This window comes from Aphidius gifuensis, linkage group LG1 (assembly GCF_014905175.1).
Source record: "Aphidius gifuensis isolate YNYX2018 linkage group LG1, ASM1490517v1, whole genome shotgun sequence".
NCBI lineage: Eukaryota > Metazoa > Arthropoda > Insecta > Hymenoptera > Braconidae > Aphidius > Aphidius gifuensis.
In genome coordinates this window covers 24,052,633-24,066,707 of record NC_057788.1, presented here as the reverse complement: position 1 = coordinate 24,066,707, position 14,075 = coordinate 24,052,633, and the positions used below count along the sequence as shown (strand labels likewise).

At 23.0% G+C, this 14,075-nt stretch overlaps 2 protein-coding genes across 8 annotated transcripts in view; one reads left to right on the top strand and one right to left on the bottom strand.

Moving 5' to 3' along the window:
- Positions 1-14,075, bottom strand: part of LOC122855320 (protein Skeletor, isoforms B/C) — a 136,372-nt gene that overhangs the window by 99,559 nt on the left and 22,738 nt on the right. For all 5 annotated transcript variants that reach the window (XM_044156628.1, XM_044156604.1, XM_044156593.1 and 2 more), the window contains one exon: positions 7,374-7,450. The gene's annotated coding sequence lies outside the window, so the exon portion shown is untranslated. The remainder of the gene's footprint in view (positions 1-7,373; positions 7,451-14,075) is intronic.
- LOC122856244 (complexin) overlaps positions 1-14,075 on the top strand; it is a 97,573-nt gene that overhangs the window by 75,119 nt on the left and 8,379 nt on the right. For all 3 annotated transcript variants that reach the window (XM_044157940.1, XM_044157947.1, XM_044157955.1), the window contains one exon: positions 5,884-6,047. In XM_044157940.1, coding sequence (XP_044013875.1) covers positions 5,884-6,047 — 164 coding nt within the window. The remainder of the gene's footprint in view (positions 1-5,883; positions 6,048-14,075) is intronic.

The following is a 14,075-nucleotide window of genomic DNA, read 5'->3' as shown; positions in this document are numbered from 1 at the left end:
TAACAATGAATGATAAAAAATATAAAAAAATTTATTTATTTTATTTATTTGACTCAAATATTAAAAATTAGTAATTTTAATTTTACTTTTTTAGTTCAAGTAAAAAATTTTATTTTTAATATTTTTATTAAATGAAATTGGCCAGTTTCCATGGTCATTACTTTTTTTATTTTGTCCGAATATTAAAAGTAATAAAAATTAATAAATAATAAAAAAATATTTGTGTTAAAAAAAATTAATATAACAGTTTGTCCAGAAATTTTTATCTCGACATCAAAGCAAACGTGATTTTCTTTCAATTTTTTTTTTTTTTTTTTCTATTTATATATCCGGGACTTGCATGAGACCAAAAAACATGTGGAACTAGGTAAAAAAAAAGGTCGGATAAAAAAAAAAAAGACGATAAACTTTACACATAAAACATAAAACAAAAAACTAAAAAAAATGAAAGTCATTATTTGCAGTGGTTGACTACTTTTGCGCATTATTAACTTTTTTATATTTTTATATTTAATGCATTTTTTTATTTTTTAAATTAATTTCAATTTTCAATGTATTTTAAATGTTTTAAAACACATAGCATACGGATTTTGAGAAAAGTAATTTACTACTATAATAACGATTAACAACAAGATGAAAAAAAAAAATATATATCAGTCTGTATTTTAAATTAAAATGCATGGATTTTTCGCGTTGAAAATACAAGGATTTTGACGCATAATATGAGATTACTCCAAAGCCTTCAGTGTGTCAAATAAAAGGATTTAAAAAAAAATTAACGCGAAACTTTTACAGAGCTTTCTGTTTTATCAATTTTTAATTTTACTTTTTTTTTTTTAACTCAGTATTAATTAATTAAATAAAGATAAACTTCAATATTCACTTCATCACGTATTGAGTTTAAAAAAAAAAAGAAATCGATAACAATAATGAGTAATTTTTTGAGGTCATTTCTACATTGTTGGCATGGAGAATAATTATTTTCATTTCTACTGGTATTAAATTATCGCATGCTGGATTTAAAAATACTTCAAAAATAAAAAACAACATTTTTTAATGATTCAAAATTATCGTAAAAAGAAAATAATATTACTAAATAAACAATCATAAAAAATAAAAATAACTTTTATTGTTAAATTTTATTTCTTTTTAGTTAATTAATAGTTAACATAAGTTTGATGAAACTTTTGAAACTAATAATTTTAAGAATATATAAAATTGTAAATTGTAAAATTGGCTAAAGTGTAAATAGGGTGTCGTAAATTGAAAGATAAAATTGTGGTGAAGCACACTCTGCCATGTTTTAGTCTCACAAAAAGCCTTTATACCGCATTGCAGGAAGAGACACCAACTCAAAAGTGAGCAATGCATTAGCCCCCTCATTACACTACCTCTTTCATTCAATTTGATTTAAAAAAAAAATTTTTAAAATATCTTAAAATAATTATTTTTATTTTATTTATTAATATGATGCACTAATAATTAACTTTGTACAAAATGTAGCATTATATAATTTTCTATTTTATGTGAAAAACTCTTATATATTTCTATCAAACTATGCTGCATAAATTAAAAATAATATTCTCTTGAATATTCTCGTTGGATAAATTATAAATTAATTTCCCCAGAGACGACTACATCGAATATTTAATTGATATTCTATCTACAGAACATTTATAGAATCGAAAAAATTTCAGTAAAACATGCAGAGCTTTGCTACTTACTATTACCACAATTTTATTTATAATTATTTTACTTTAAATTTTTTAAATTGCCTCACTTTTTACGAATCATGATGACTAAATCGGATCAACTTATTCATTAAACATTTATCCTACTTCTTTTGAATGAAAATTCATGAGAAGATTACTGAACCGTTTTTTTTTTTTCTGTCTTAAAATAAAAAGTTGAAATAAAAATAAAGTAAAAAAAAAAAAAAAAAAGAAACCTCGAAAAAAAAAAAAAAAGATAAAAAAATAAATTATGCAACTCTATTTATTTTTTCACCGTGTATTTTGTTATTTTTTTAATTTTTTTTTCATTGTTAACTATTCGTCCATCTGTTTTGTGTTGATCGCAATTTTAAAAAATAGTTTCACCCCCTTATACGAAAATTGGATCTGCATTTTAACCGAGTACTTTAACGTGAATCGTTAAGCCGTCTGTGTATGGTGATCAGATATAGATATCGAGAAAATAAAAAGTAAAGGGAAATCGAAAAAATATAAATACTAAAAAAAAGGATTTTCAATCACCAGACAATCATTCCACATGCATATTTCTGAATTAATAATTAAAATAATAATCTTTAAAATTTATCAAAGATTTAAATATTGTATAAATAGACAAGATGATAAATTTAATAATAAGCTCAAATAATAAATAGCTTTTGTAAATAATTAAGCTCTGCAGTTGATAATAAACTTAGATATTTTAAATTGACATGATAATATGATAAAAGTAAGTCTCCCTTGTTATGTGATAATGCAAAGGGGTTTTTTATCGATGTGATAGAGAAGTTTATAGTTAGAAAGAGCGGGAATGTATAGAGAAAACAAAAATAGAATAACAGGGAATGGCTGTATATTGAAGCAAATTACTGGATCAACGAAGACAGCCTATTGTTACTAGTCACGAACCAACTTTCTAGGCTATGAAAATAGAGGAATAAAAATAAGAAAAAAAAATAACTTTATATCGAAGACAGACTTGTCAGGATATATACTCGGTTTACATGGTAAATGGATACATAATAGTTTAAAATGAAAAAGCACAAAAATAAAATACAAAAGTGCATAATCGATTTTTTTCTTATTTTTTCTACTACAACTAATATAATTACGTCGTCTTTAAATTTTTTTAAAATAAATATTTACAACTCTAATTTTTCATTATAAATGTAATACATAATATTAATAATAATTTTTGTAATGTAATTTATAAATTTATAATATGAAAAAACTTTTATTTATTATGAAAAAAAGTATTACTCTAATTATTTTTTTGTATTATACTTTTATAAAATTAAATAATTATTCAAGTATTATTTCTCTTATTATTTATAACTTTACAGTTGTATTTAGAATAAAATTATATTCATCATGAAAAAGTTTATGTACAAGAATAAAAATAAAATAACATTTATATATTTTCACTTTTGTTATGAAGGAAAGAAAACAAGAATATACAAAAAAAGAAAACTCCAAAGATTTAATGTAACACTTTGTTCATTTTAGTATTGAAGTTTTACACCTGAGTTTAATGATGTTTATGAGAAGCATAGAATTATTTGAACGACTTCATTTTCGATTAACTCTTGTTATATTATCAAATCGTTTTCAGTGAGATCATGATTAAGAAAGTCCCTTAAAATATATAAGAAAAGTGTTTTTTGTTTTTTTGGCACAAGCTGCCAACCGAAAAAAAAAATTTAATTTATTTTCTTTTGTGCTTTTATCATCAGTTAATCTTCGAGTTGTAGAAATAAGAAAGGTACGGTCGGTAAGATATATATAGGGGAAAGCGGGGCAAAACGAACACTTAAGGAAAAAATATAAATCGATGTATGACAATAGTATTTTCCGATTAGTTTTTCGCACTTATTAATAAAAAAAACAGAAATAATTTTTAAAAATTAAAAAAAAAATTATTATTATAAATTTTCTTTATTGTTGTTTAATAAAATGTGATATTAATCACAAAAAATAATTTTTATTTATTTCTCTTCATGTATAATTACGAACAATTGCTTTTAAAGCAATTTATCACCATTTTTCTCGACGAACAAAAAAAAACATATAAAAAATAATTTTCTTTGTTCTTAAAAAAAATGCTCAAAAAATTTTCAAAAAATTTTTTTTTTTATTGCATCTATTTTCTTCCGGCTTTTTTAATCGAAGAGTGACGAAAAAATGAAAAAAAATATGAGTCAAAATATTTTTTTGGGTGTTCCATTGTGCCCCGCCGTTCCATTGTGCCCCGCTTTCCCCTATAAAGTGATATCACGGTCAAAAGATGTTCCAGGGTTAAATTAAAAAAAGCAACAACAAACACAAAAAAAATATCTAGGTTAAAAAGGTTTAAAGAGTTGCCCTTGTATAGTATGTGGGTCGAGATGTGGCTAAGATAAACCTAAGTGTGTTGTTAAAAATATTTTAACTATCTAAAAATTTAAAAATAAATTAAATCGTTATTTCTCGAGTTAAGTAATATTAAAAAAAAAATATAATAATAATAAAACGATGTATCTGTTAATTTTCTCAACGACAAAATGTGCAATCTGGTGTGTAAAATAACAATGACAAAAAAATAAAAATAAATAATCACAATGAAATTTTGCATGGATAATTTTATCAACTCATTAATAAAATTAAAACAAGAACCTGATGTTGCAACATTAACTTTATAAATGCAGAATAATATCTAATAATTTTTCACGAGTAGTTTAAAAAAAAAAAAAAAAAATTTAATAACAAAAATATTATGATCAATAAAATTAATTGAAATATAATCCAATTTAAAAACAATTTATCACACACAGATATAATAAAATGGTTAAACGATGCAGAAAAATGAAATTGCAATTGTAATAGTTGACACGAAAAAAATTACAGTAAAAATAAAAAAAAAAAATTTTAAATAAAAATATCTTATATATAGTGCATCGACACAATTTTGGCTTGAAGATTTTCCATTACCATTGGACAATTTTCTTGAGTGCTTTGGAATGCAATATATATAAAAATGATGACGTTGTTGCAACATACTTGTCGAGTCTTATTTTCTCCATTTACGTCAACTATTCCAACACATTTTTATACATACACAAACACACACCAGAATTTTTATAACAATTTTATTTTCCATAGCAACGCATGTCCCTCAGGCAATTTCATACAATATTTTTCAAAACACATATGCTCATGATGGATATTTTGATACTGATATAAAAACCAAAAACCCCAAGATACAATAAATTTTATTATATATCATTTTATTTATATATTACACGAATGTTATATTTATTTAATAGTTTTATTACTTTTTTTTTTAATATTAAATTTCATTCAATATAACGGATATAATCAGCTACAATTTGATAAATATTTTCAGTAAAATAAAATAAAAAAAGTCAAGTTACTTTTCGTTTACTGCACATTGATATCAATTTTTTTTTTTTTTCAATGATTTCTGTGCGAGTCACGTAGCATATACAAGTGGAGTATCAATAACTCAACTCACACCACATTGTTGTTGTGTTGTTTTTTTTATTTATTATATTTATACTCGTATTATTCTCTTCACTGACTTGCCTGTCGTATCGAGACACACTCAACATTGATGCTTTTAGGTCTATCCAATACAAACCAACGCAAGGCAAATTCCATTTCTCTATTTATTTTTATATTTTATCTCTTTTATGCAAATATACAAAATAAATAATACAAAAAAAGAAAAATCAATTGAAAATGTGAAAATGCATTGAAGCTGAGATAACGTTGATAAATTGGAGTACAAACCAACGATAACAAAGATGTGAGAATAATTCAAAGGTCATTGTACAAATGGGGTCGTGCTGTATGTGCCTAAGTGGGTTGCACCATTGAGCAAGGTCGTTACTAGGTCAACACTCATGGGGGAAAGAGGGTATACTTCAATTAATTTCAACGTACACGCGCATTATTTTGAAATTAATGTTAAACTTAAAGTCACGCCCAAAATGCACCAAACTCAAATTACAAAACTACTTGTAATTAATTTTGTTTTTATTTCTTTCATACTTTTTTAATTTTGTTTTAAGTTTTATTTTTAATTCTATATATACTAAAGATTAAATTAGTTGTTATAAAATATTTATTAAAATTTTATTTTTAATTATTAAAGGTGCGGTAGGTGGAGAGGGTGGCGACGAAGATGACAAGGAAAAGGAAGAGGAAGCAGAGAGAGAACGACAGGAGGCAATCAAAGAAGCTGAGGAAAGACGAAAGGAAAAACATCGTAAAATGGAAGAAGAACGAGAAAAAATGAGACAAGAAATAAGAGATAAGGTAATAATTACATTTTTAATATTAAAAAAGAAAAACTTTAAACACTGTCATCAACATCAAAAGAAAAAAATCATTGATGCTTTTATTCAACTACGTCGTCAATTGATATTTATCAAATATGAAAATCTTCAAGTTATACTTTATTACTACCTTCCGGTTGAGAAAAAAAAAAAAAAAATACTACCTATCACGTGAAGTTATAACGTTCTCAATTTGATCCTTTGATGCTTTATAAAAATAATAATTTTTGTATTTTATTTAGGTATTGCACGACACTTTTAAAACACAATAGATTGTTTGAGAAAAAAATTAAATTGTTTGATTATTATCGTATTTTAATGTCAACGTGTGAGGCTTATCTTGATAATTATTTTTTTTTTTTCTTTTACATTGACTTTTTATTTATTCATTTACCAGGTCAATTCTATAATCCGATTTTCTCTATGAAAATGGTCTTATTCTTTTATATAAAAGAGAGAAGCTTATACAGAATAAAAAAAAAAAATAAAAAATACTAAGCCAAAAAAAAAATCGAAAATAACGTCTAAAAGTGTATTTTACTTTTTTTTCTATCTTTGTATGAATTTTTTATCCTACTATTTTTTATATGCACTTGAAAAATTTTGTTCATACCCATTCTTTTAGCGCCGTTTTTTTTTTTTTTTTGTTAATAAAAATTACACTTGACACTTAGCCTTCAATTACCACTTTGAAGTGAAACTACACAGATACATGGATTCATAGACGACTAGAACATAGCGAAAATAGCTTTGACCATTATAATTCGAATTATCCCTTTGTCGGAAAACGCCACAACGTTCAACGGAATTCCTTGCAATTCCATCTCTCTATGTGAAATTTATTTTTTTTTTTTAATTTTTTTTCTCATCTCTCTTGCTATATTTTTATCCACTATTCTTTTTTTTTTTTTTTATAAATGTATATACAAAATCGAGTTTTATAGCTCTAGAAAAAATTCACTTTGTGCTGTATAATATACGTTTTTTTTTTTTTCATTGTTGATCAATTATTTTGGAATTTTCAATAGTAATGCTTGATAAAAAATGAACAAATATGAGCCTAAGCCACACAGGCATACAATAAAATGAATAATTTGAAAATTGACTCGTAAAATAAAAAGAAAACAAATTGAGACAAAAATCAATGGAGCAAAAAAGAGTTGAAAGTTAGGGTTTATTCGTTTCTTTTTCTTTTTGATGTTTAGTATTTTGTTATAAAGCTTAAGAGGCTTTATAAAAGAAAAGTAGAGCACAAAAACACGTTTATATACTGTATATTGCATGCCAGAAAAACTCGTGTACTTACCAAATGCCCTTTGCAAAATTCTTGAAAGATGTACGATTAAATAGCCTGTGAGACAGCAATATATAACCTCAAAAACTCTGCAAACAGAATAAAGAAACAGATTATTAATTTATTTTTCCTTAGCTCCGACTTTTATATTTAAAAAAAAAATGTTTACTTTTTTCTATAAAAAAATATAAAATAAGAGACATGCATAGTTGTTTTTGATGAAAATATTTTTAAATTTTAAAGTTTATTCAGAGCATTGTATATATGTATATCGAGTTTAAAGTTTTTATCATTTTGAAGTAAGTAACTTAAAGTTTTAAAAAAGTAGATTATATAAACTTTACAATAATATTCACCTTATTTAATATTTTACGAATAATCAATTATATTTATTTAAAAAAAAAAAACTTTATGTATATATGATTTTTTTTTTTTCATTTTATAATAAAATGAATTTTTTATGATTAATTTAAAATACATAATAACAATTTAATATAAATATATATATTTAAATTTTAAATTTAAAAATATATAAATATATATAAATTTTTTTTTTTCTTTTATAATAACAATATCTCACTTGTTATGTACCCAGTTGTCACAAACTTAAAATGCAAATTCGATTATAAAACAATCTGTCGTTTTCAGACAGTGAAAATAACAGTACGTTTTCATGCATAAAATGAATAAACAGTTTGCATTTGGCATTATGAAAAATCACTTTTTTAAATTGATTTAATATTTTCTTGATAATAATAATCAGATATACATATAAATTATATAATAAATAAAATAATATCATGATATAGAGTGTGAATAAGTTGGAAAATTTTATAAACAATATTACAAATATATTATACTGATTTTATATATTGTTTTGTATTTTGTGGTTAGTAATTTTAGTGTGGCTATAGGACATTAACTTTGTTGAAAATCCCTGTTGATGCCTGATAGTCACGCGTATCTATTTATACATATATATATATATCTTTGAAAATCGAATGAATTCGCAAACAAATTGGAATCCATGTGGAATACCGGAAGCGATAACACTACAAATCTGCCTTTTACTCTTTCCCTTTTTACCTCCCAACTACCTCCCTCATTCACTATAAATAAATATATACAATTTAGTTGGCATAGAAATTCCAATACCAATATAAAATAAGATAAACACACGCATATGTGTGCTTGCTGTATCGTAAATCCAGATATTTCAAATGTATATATAATCTTTTTTGCTTGGTGATTGTTTCAATGGTTGTATTTCAATTTTTTTTTTTATTTATCTGCATTAAAATCAATAATATTTTTATGATATTTTTTTAAATTTTATTTGTTTATAAATTATTCATTTGATTGAATTAAAAACAAATAAATTTTTAAATTAATTGTTCAATGCTTTTTATTCATATTTTTTTTTTTTTTAGCACTTTATAGTAGTGAGGTCTTTTTTTTATTTTTTCTCACTTTGTTTAATGAATAATTACGAATTGCTTGTCACGTTTTACTAGGCACGCAAAACTATTACAACAGCTCTTTTCGCGATTGCCTATTATATTACCGCACAATTGTGCAAATTGACCTCACCGCAAAATTCAAATATTTTATATATTCATTGTAAATCAAACTTTTTATTTATATTTTTTGCAGAAAATATGTATGCGTAAAATATAAAATGATTTATATAAAAAAAAAAAAAAAAAAAATTATGAGGAGAGCCAACGAGTGGATGATTAATGATTGAAAAATTTTATTGGTTGGGAAAAAAATTCTAGGATAAATATATAGACAAAAGATGATGAGAATATAGAATAAAATTATTGGAAAAATAAAATAATTCAACAACTCTTTCAGTAGATAATGTTATGTTTCCTCTCAGTTGAGAAATATATACATGTACTTGAGGTATTTATATTCAAACCCAAAAAAAAAAATAAAAATCCATGGAACAAAAAAATTAAAAGCATATACCAATTACACAACATCATACACTGAATATATTTTTCCGGAAAATAAAATTTTCAAGTTGTTGAAAAATTTGACAAATATAATTATAAACCTCGTTGTACATAACATCAAAATGTTAAATACAGAATTTGAAAAAAATAAAATACATCAAAATTGATTAAATCAAATTTCATCAAATAAATTGAAGTAATAAAATTATTAAACTATCAAAATTCAATTTACAAAATATACATCAAACAATTTTATATTTAATTTGATATAAAAACTCTCAAAAAAATATTTATAATTATAATTTTCAATTTTATGTGTTTTAATTTTATTACAAATATATATATTCATAATTAAATTTATTTTTTATTTATTCATATATATTGAAATAAATTCTCATTGAAAATTCTCGATGCACTGTTTTTACCAAACAAAAGAATTTATAATTTCAACTAGTATTTTGTAAATACAGCGAATGAATAGTAATTATAAAAAATAAAAATTACCTTTTCACAACGTGAAATGAAAAAAAGATATTAATTATATTAAATAATAATAATAATAATAATAATAATAATAATTCAATGTTGAATGTGGTATTCTATCTAAAAAACCACTTAATTACCAAATAAATATTTTACGGTTAATTAAAATTCAGTGCTAATGATCAATAAGAGTATTCATTAAAATTTACTGAAAATTAGAGAATTGCAATAATGATGAAATGACGAATAAGAGTTGATAAATAAAAGGTTTGATAAATAAATGAAAAGGCTTTTCAACAAGAGATGATAATGGTACTTGCACAATAAATCTATGTTGGTAATACTAGTTTTAGAGATAAGGATAAAAATAGTTTTAGTGTTTTGGGGATGGATATGAGGGTTAAAAATAAGAGGGGATGTTAATGGAAGGAAAGAGGTCAAAATAGCCTTGCAAATAGAATGGAATATGTTTGTGCCTTCAGCAATCGTCCGTTTTATTTCACAAATTGCAAATAAAAATAATGGCTATTTTTTTTTTTTTTTTTTTTTATACTAAAAATTCATGAAAAGTTAGAGTATGATAAGCTTAAATTTTATATGTATATTCATATTTAAAATAAAAGCAAATAAGAAAAAAGATATTTAAAAAATTTGTATTGCTTTGAGCTGTTTGCATTTATTATTTATTTAATTTAATTATTTTATTTATGACACACTGTATCAAAATGTATTTTGACATTTTATTTAAATCTATTTTATTTTACTATCCATTAATATATTATTCCAAATTTAGATGAGATATAAATATTTCAATTGAATGCTAAATAAAATTTTTTGTTTTGTCAATTAAATATTATATTTAAAATTAAAATAAATTTATTATTGAAATTTTAATGAATAATCTAATTTTATAATATGGATTTTTTTTTCCAATCCTCATGACGTGTGTCTTAATTATAAATAGCTAAATAAAAAAATAAAAAGGCTTGATTGAAAAATTCATAGTCTTGTTATAAAAATAAAAATTGAAAAAAGATGAAAAAAAACAAAAATTATTATCTTAAAAAGAATATCACAAGAATTTTTATATGTTTTATATTAAATATCAATCATGTAGATGTATAACAAGAGTGTATAAGAATATATATAGCTTGTTAAAAATTAAATATTATTTCTCGTTAGTTAGATCATCGGTTAGTAACGACGACAAGGATTCTCGTTACGTGGTCGGATTCCTTGTGGCTGGTCACCGAAAGGTTTGCCTGTCGAGAAAACGAGACACGATTTATCGTCAAACTGGATCCCTAACTAACTTTCAACAATTTTCCAAGTTCCTTTCCATGTCTCTTTTCACTCTTTATCTATCTGTATTTTGCTATATATCTGGTCCCCAATATCATATTGAACTTGACGTATTTTCTCAATGCTTAAAAATTAACTAAAAATTCCATTTCATCCTCAAATATTAATTGCTATATACTATTTTTTTATCACTCTAAAAATATCAATAAAATTTCAATTAAAATTTTTTTAATTAATTTACTTTGTCATTAGAGTTGATGTTTTTGTATTTATAAAAATAAAGAAAAAAAAAGAAAAAACGGTTTGTTGGTAACGATAAATAAATAATGAAGAAAAAAAAAAATAAATCTCGAGAGAGCTCAATTATTATGAATCAATGAAGGGAAAAAAAAATTGTGATATTTCGCTCTTAATCGTGGACAATAGCCAAAGAATAATAGAGCTTTGCGTTGCCTTGATTAAAAATACGATTCTATAGATCAAAAACAGTAGAGATGAAAATACAGTGGAAAAAAAACAAAAAATAATAATAAAACTTCTTTTTTATTGTCATATTACTTTTTCATGTTGTTTATTTTTATTCTTTCTTTATGTAAAATTATTCAGCGTTTTTTTCAGTGTGATTTCAAGTAAACGTAAAATAATTTTTAAACAAAAGAAAATAATTTGAAAAAATATTAATAACTTAATTGTCATTCTGTTGTTATTTTTTTTTTTCCATTGTTCATTTAATAATTTATGAATTTTTAAATTTATAATAATTTTCTTGGTTTTGTCTTTCGAGACACAATTAATTTTTATTATTCCAAATTATTGACTTAAAATTATTTTTAATATTCAAAAACTTTTGCCGACTCAAACTAAGTACAAATATATTTTTTGTTCTAAGATTTTATCGAGATGAAACTTTTTTTTACGTTTTATAAATTGTATCAAGTTTACGGTCGATTTGTTAGCGTGACATGAATTTTTAATAATCATATAGGTTTTTTTTATATCCTTAATATATATACGAATAAGTCAAACCACACCGTATAATACAAATAAAAAAAACCAAGAAAATATATATTACTTTGGAAATTGTTTTGTTGAAAGCCAAGAATTTATTTCCTAATTTAATTTAACATTTATTTATTTTTCGACGATAAAAAAAATGTAGCCATATTATTTTACTTTTCATTATAAAATAATTAACCAAGGTAAATAAAAAATGGAAAAAAAAAATGAATAAATAATGAAAATATAAATTTCAGTAAATTTAATTATAATATAAACATGAAAAAAATATATATATATATGAGTGTGTGTGAATCAATTAAAAACTTGGTGGTACAAAAAATATTCACAAGTATTATTTTTATTTGTTTTTAAATTCCTTTTGTTATTTTTATTTTTATTCAGAGACCGTGACCTCTTGTGTATTAAGAATAACTCGGCCTTAATTGCAACTACAAAAGTGTACTTTACTTGAAAATTCCATCTCTACCATCTCAATGCTTATTTTTCCGCCTACACTTTTTTTCATAATATTTTTTCTACATTTTGTAAAAATTATATTTTTCAAAACACTCATGTTAACGCAATCTGGGTCGATCACAAAATACGATAGCACGACAAAGCATAATTCACATTTTATAAACACGAAAAGACAAAAAAAATTTACACAAACATATTTTGTTAAAGAAAATTCTAATAAATGATCTTAGCTTTTTTTAAAAAAACAATAGAAATTCAAAAAAAAAAAAAAAATAAAAAATAGCTTGATTAAATTCAATTAATTATTTTTTTTATATACAAAAAGCTACTGTAAATAATTGTTTGTATAATATGAAAAAAAAAATAAATTGAAAAAATAATAAATAAAATAGTCTTCGTGCCGAACAATTTATTTCATTTATTATTTTTTATTTTTTTAAAACCGGGAATTTACAATGAAAACATCAATTACAATCGCTGTTAATAAACGACCAGCCAAATATATATTTTCATCCTGTTTGTTTCCAGAGTAATAGTGTAAATAAAAAAAATACGTATTAAAAAATAAAAGTTTAAAATTAATTAAAACAGGAATAACAAAATTAAACAAATATACAAATATGAAAAATATAATCATAAATAATACAATAATGTAGCTATGAAATATGTATATTATTTTTTAATATTTATTTATATTTTGTTCATTTTATTATAAATTTATATTGAAATTTTGAGTTGAATGTACATCTGTGAAAGTTGAAAAAGAAGCTCGAGCTTATCTAACGAATATACGCGCACATTGGTATGCAGTGAAATGCAAATAATGCGGAGAAAAAATTCTGCAAAAGTTGAGCGAAATGAAAGGAATAAAAAAAAGAATAAATGAATGAATGAGAAAAAAAAAATAAATAAATAAACAGATAAAGGCATGAGACGAATGCGTTGATATGAAAATTTTTGTGAAATTATTTCGACCATATTTACTGTCTGAAATACATCTGATACACTTGAAAAAAATTTAAGTGTATATATATTTTTTGTATACCAACAATAAATGAATGATATAATTTGCATTTGTTCTATTTGTTTTTTTTTTAATTTATAAATTTATAATTTCCACTTCGAGGATATTTAATGACAATAATTTACCCAACTTTACTATAAATTATTGAGAGAAAACAATTTACATTTATATACAACACTGAGTTAATAAAATAAATTTTTAAACGAATTGACAATTAATCAAATGGCAATAGAGCTAATCTACAAATTAATTTCCTAGCATATAAATATCGATGACATGACCTCGTTAACAAGTATTTCGAGTATTCAAACAAGCTCGTATCTAATTACCCACTTGATCAAATAATTGCTCGTAAAGATTTTTTTTTTTTAAATTAAATCAAAATAATATTATCTCATCTCTATATATAGACATAAACCATTATATTTAATTTTCAATTAGTTATCTATAAATATATTTCAGGTGAAT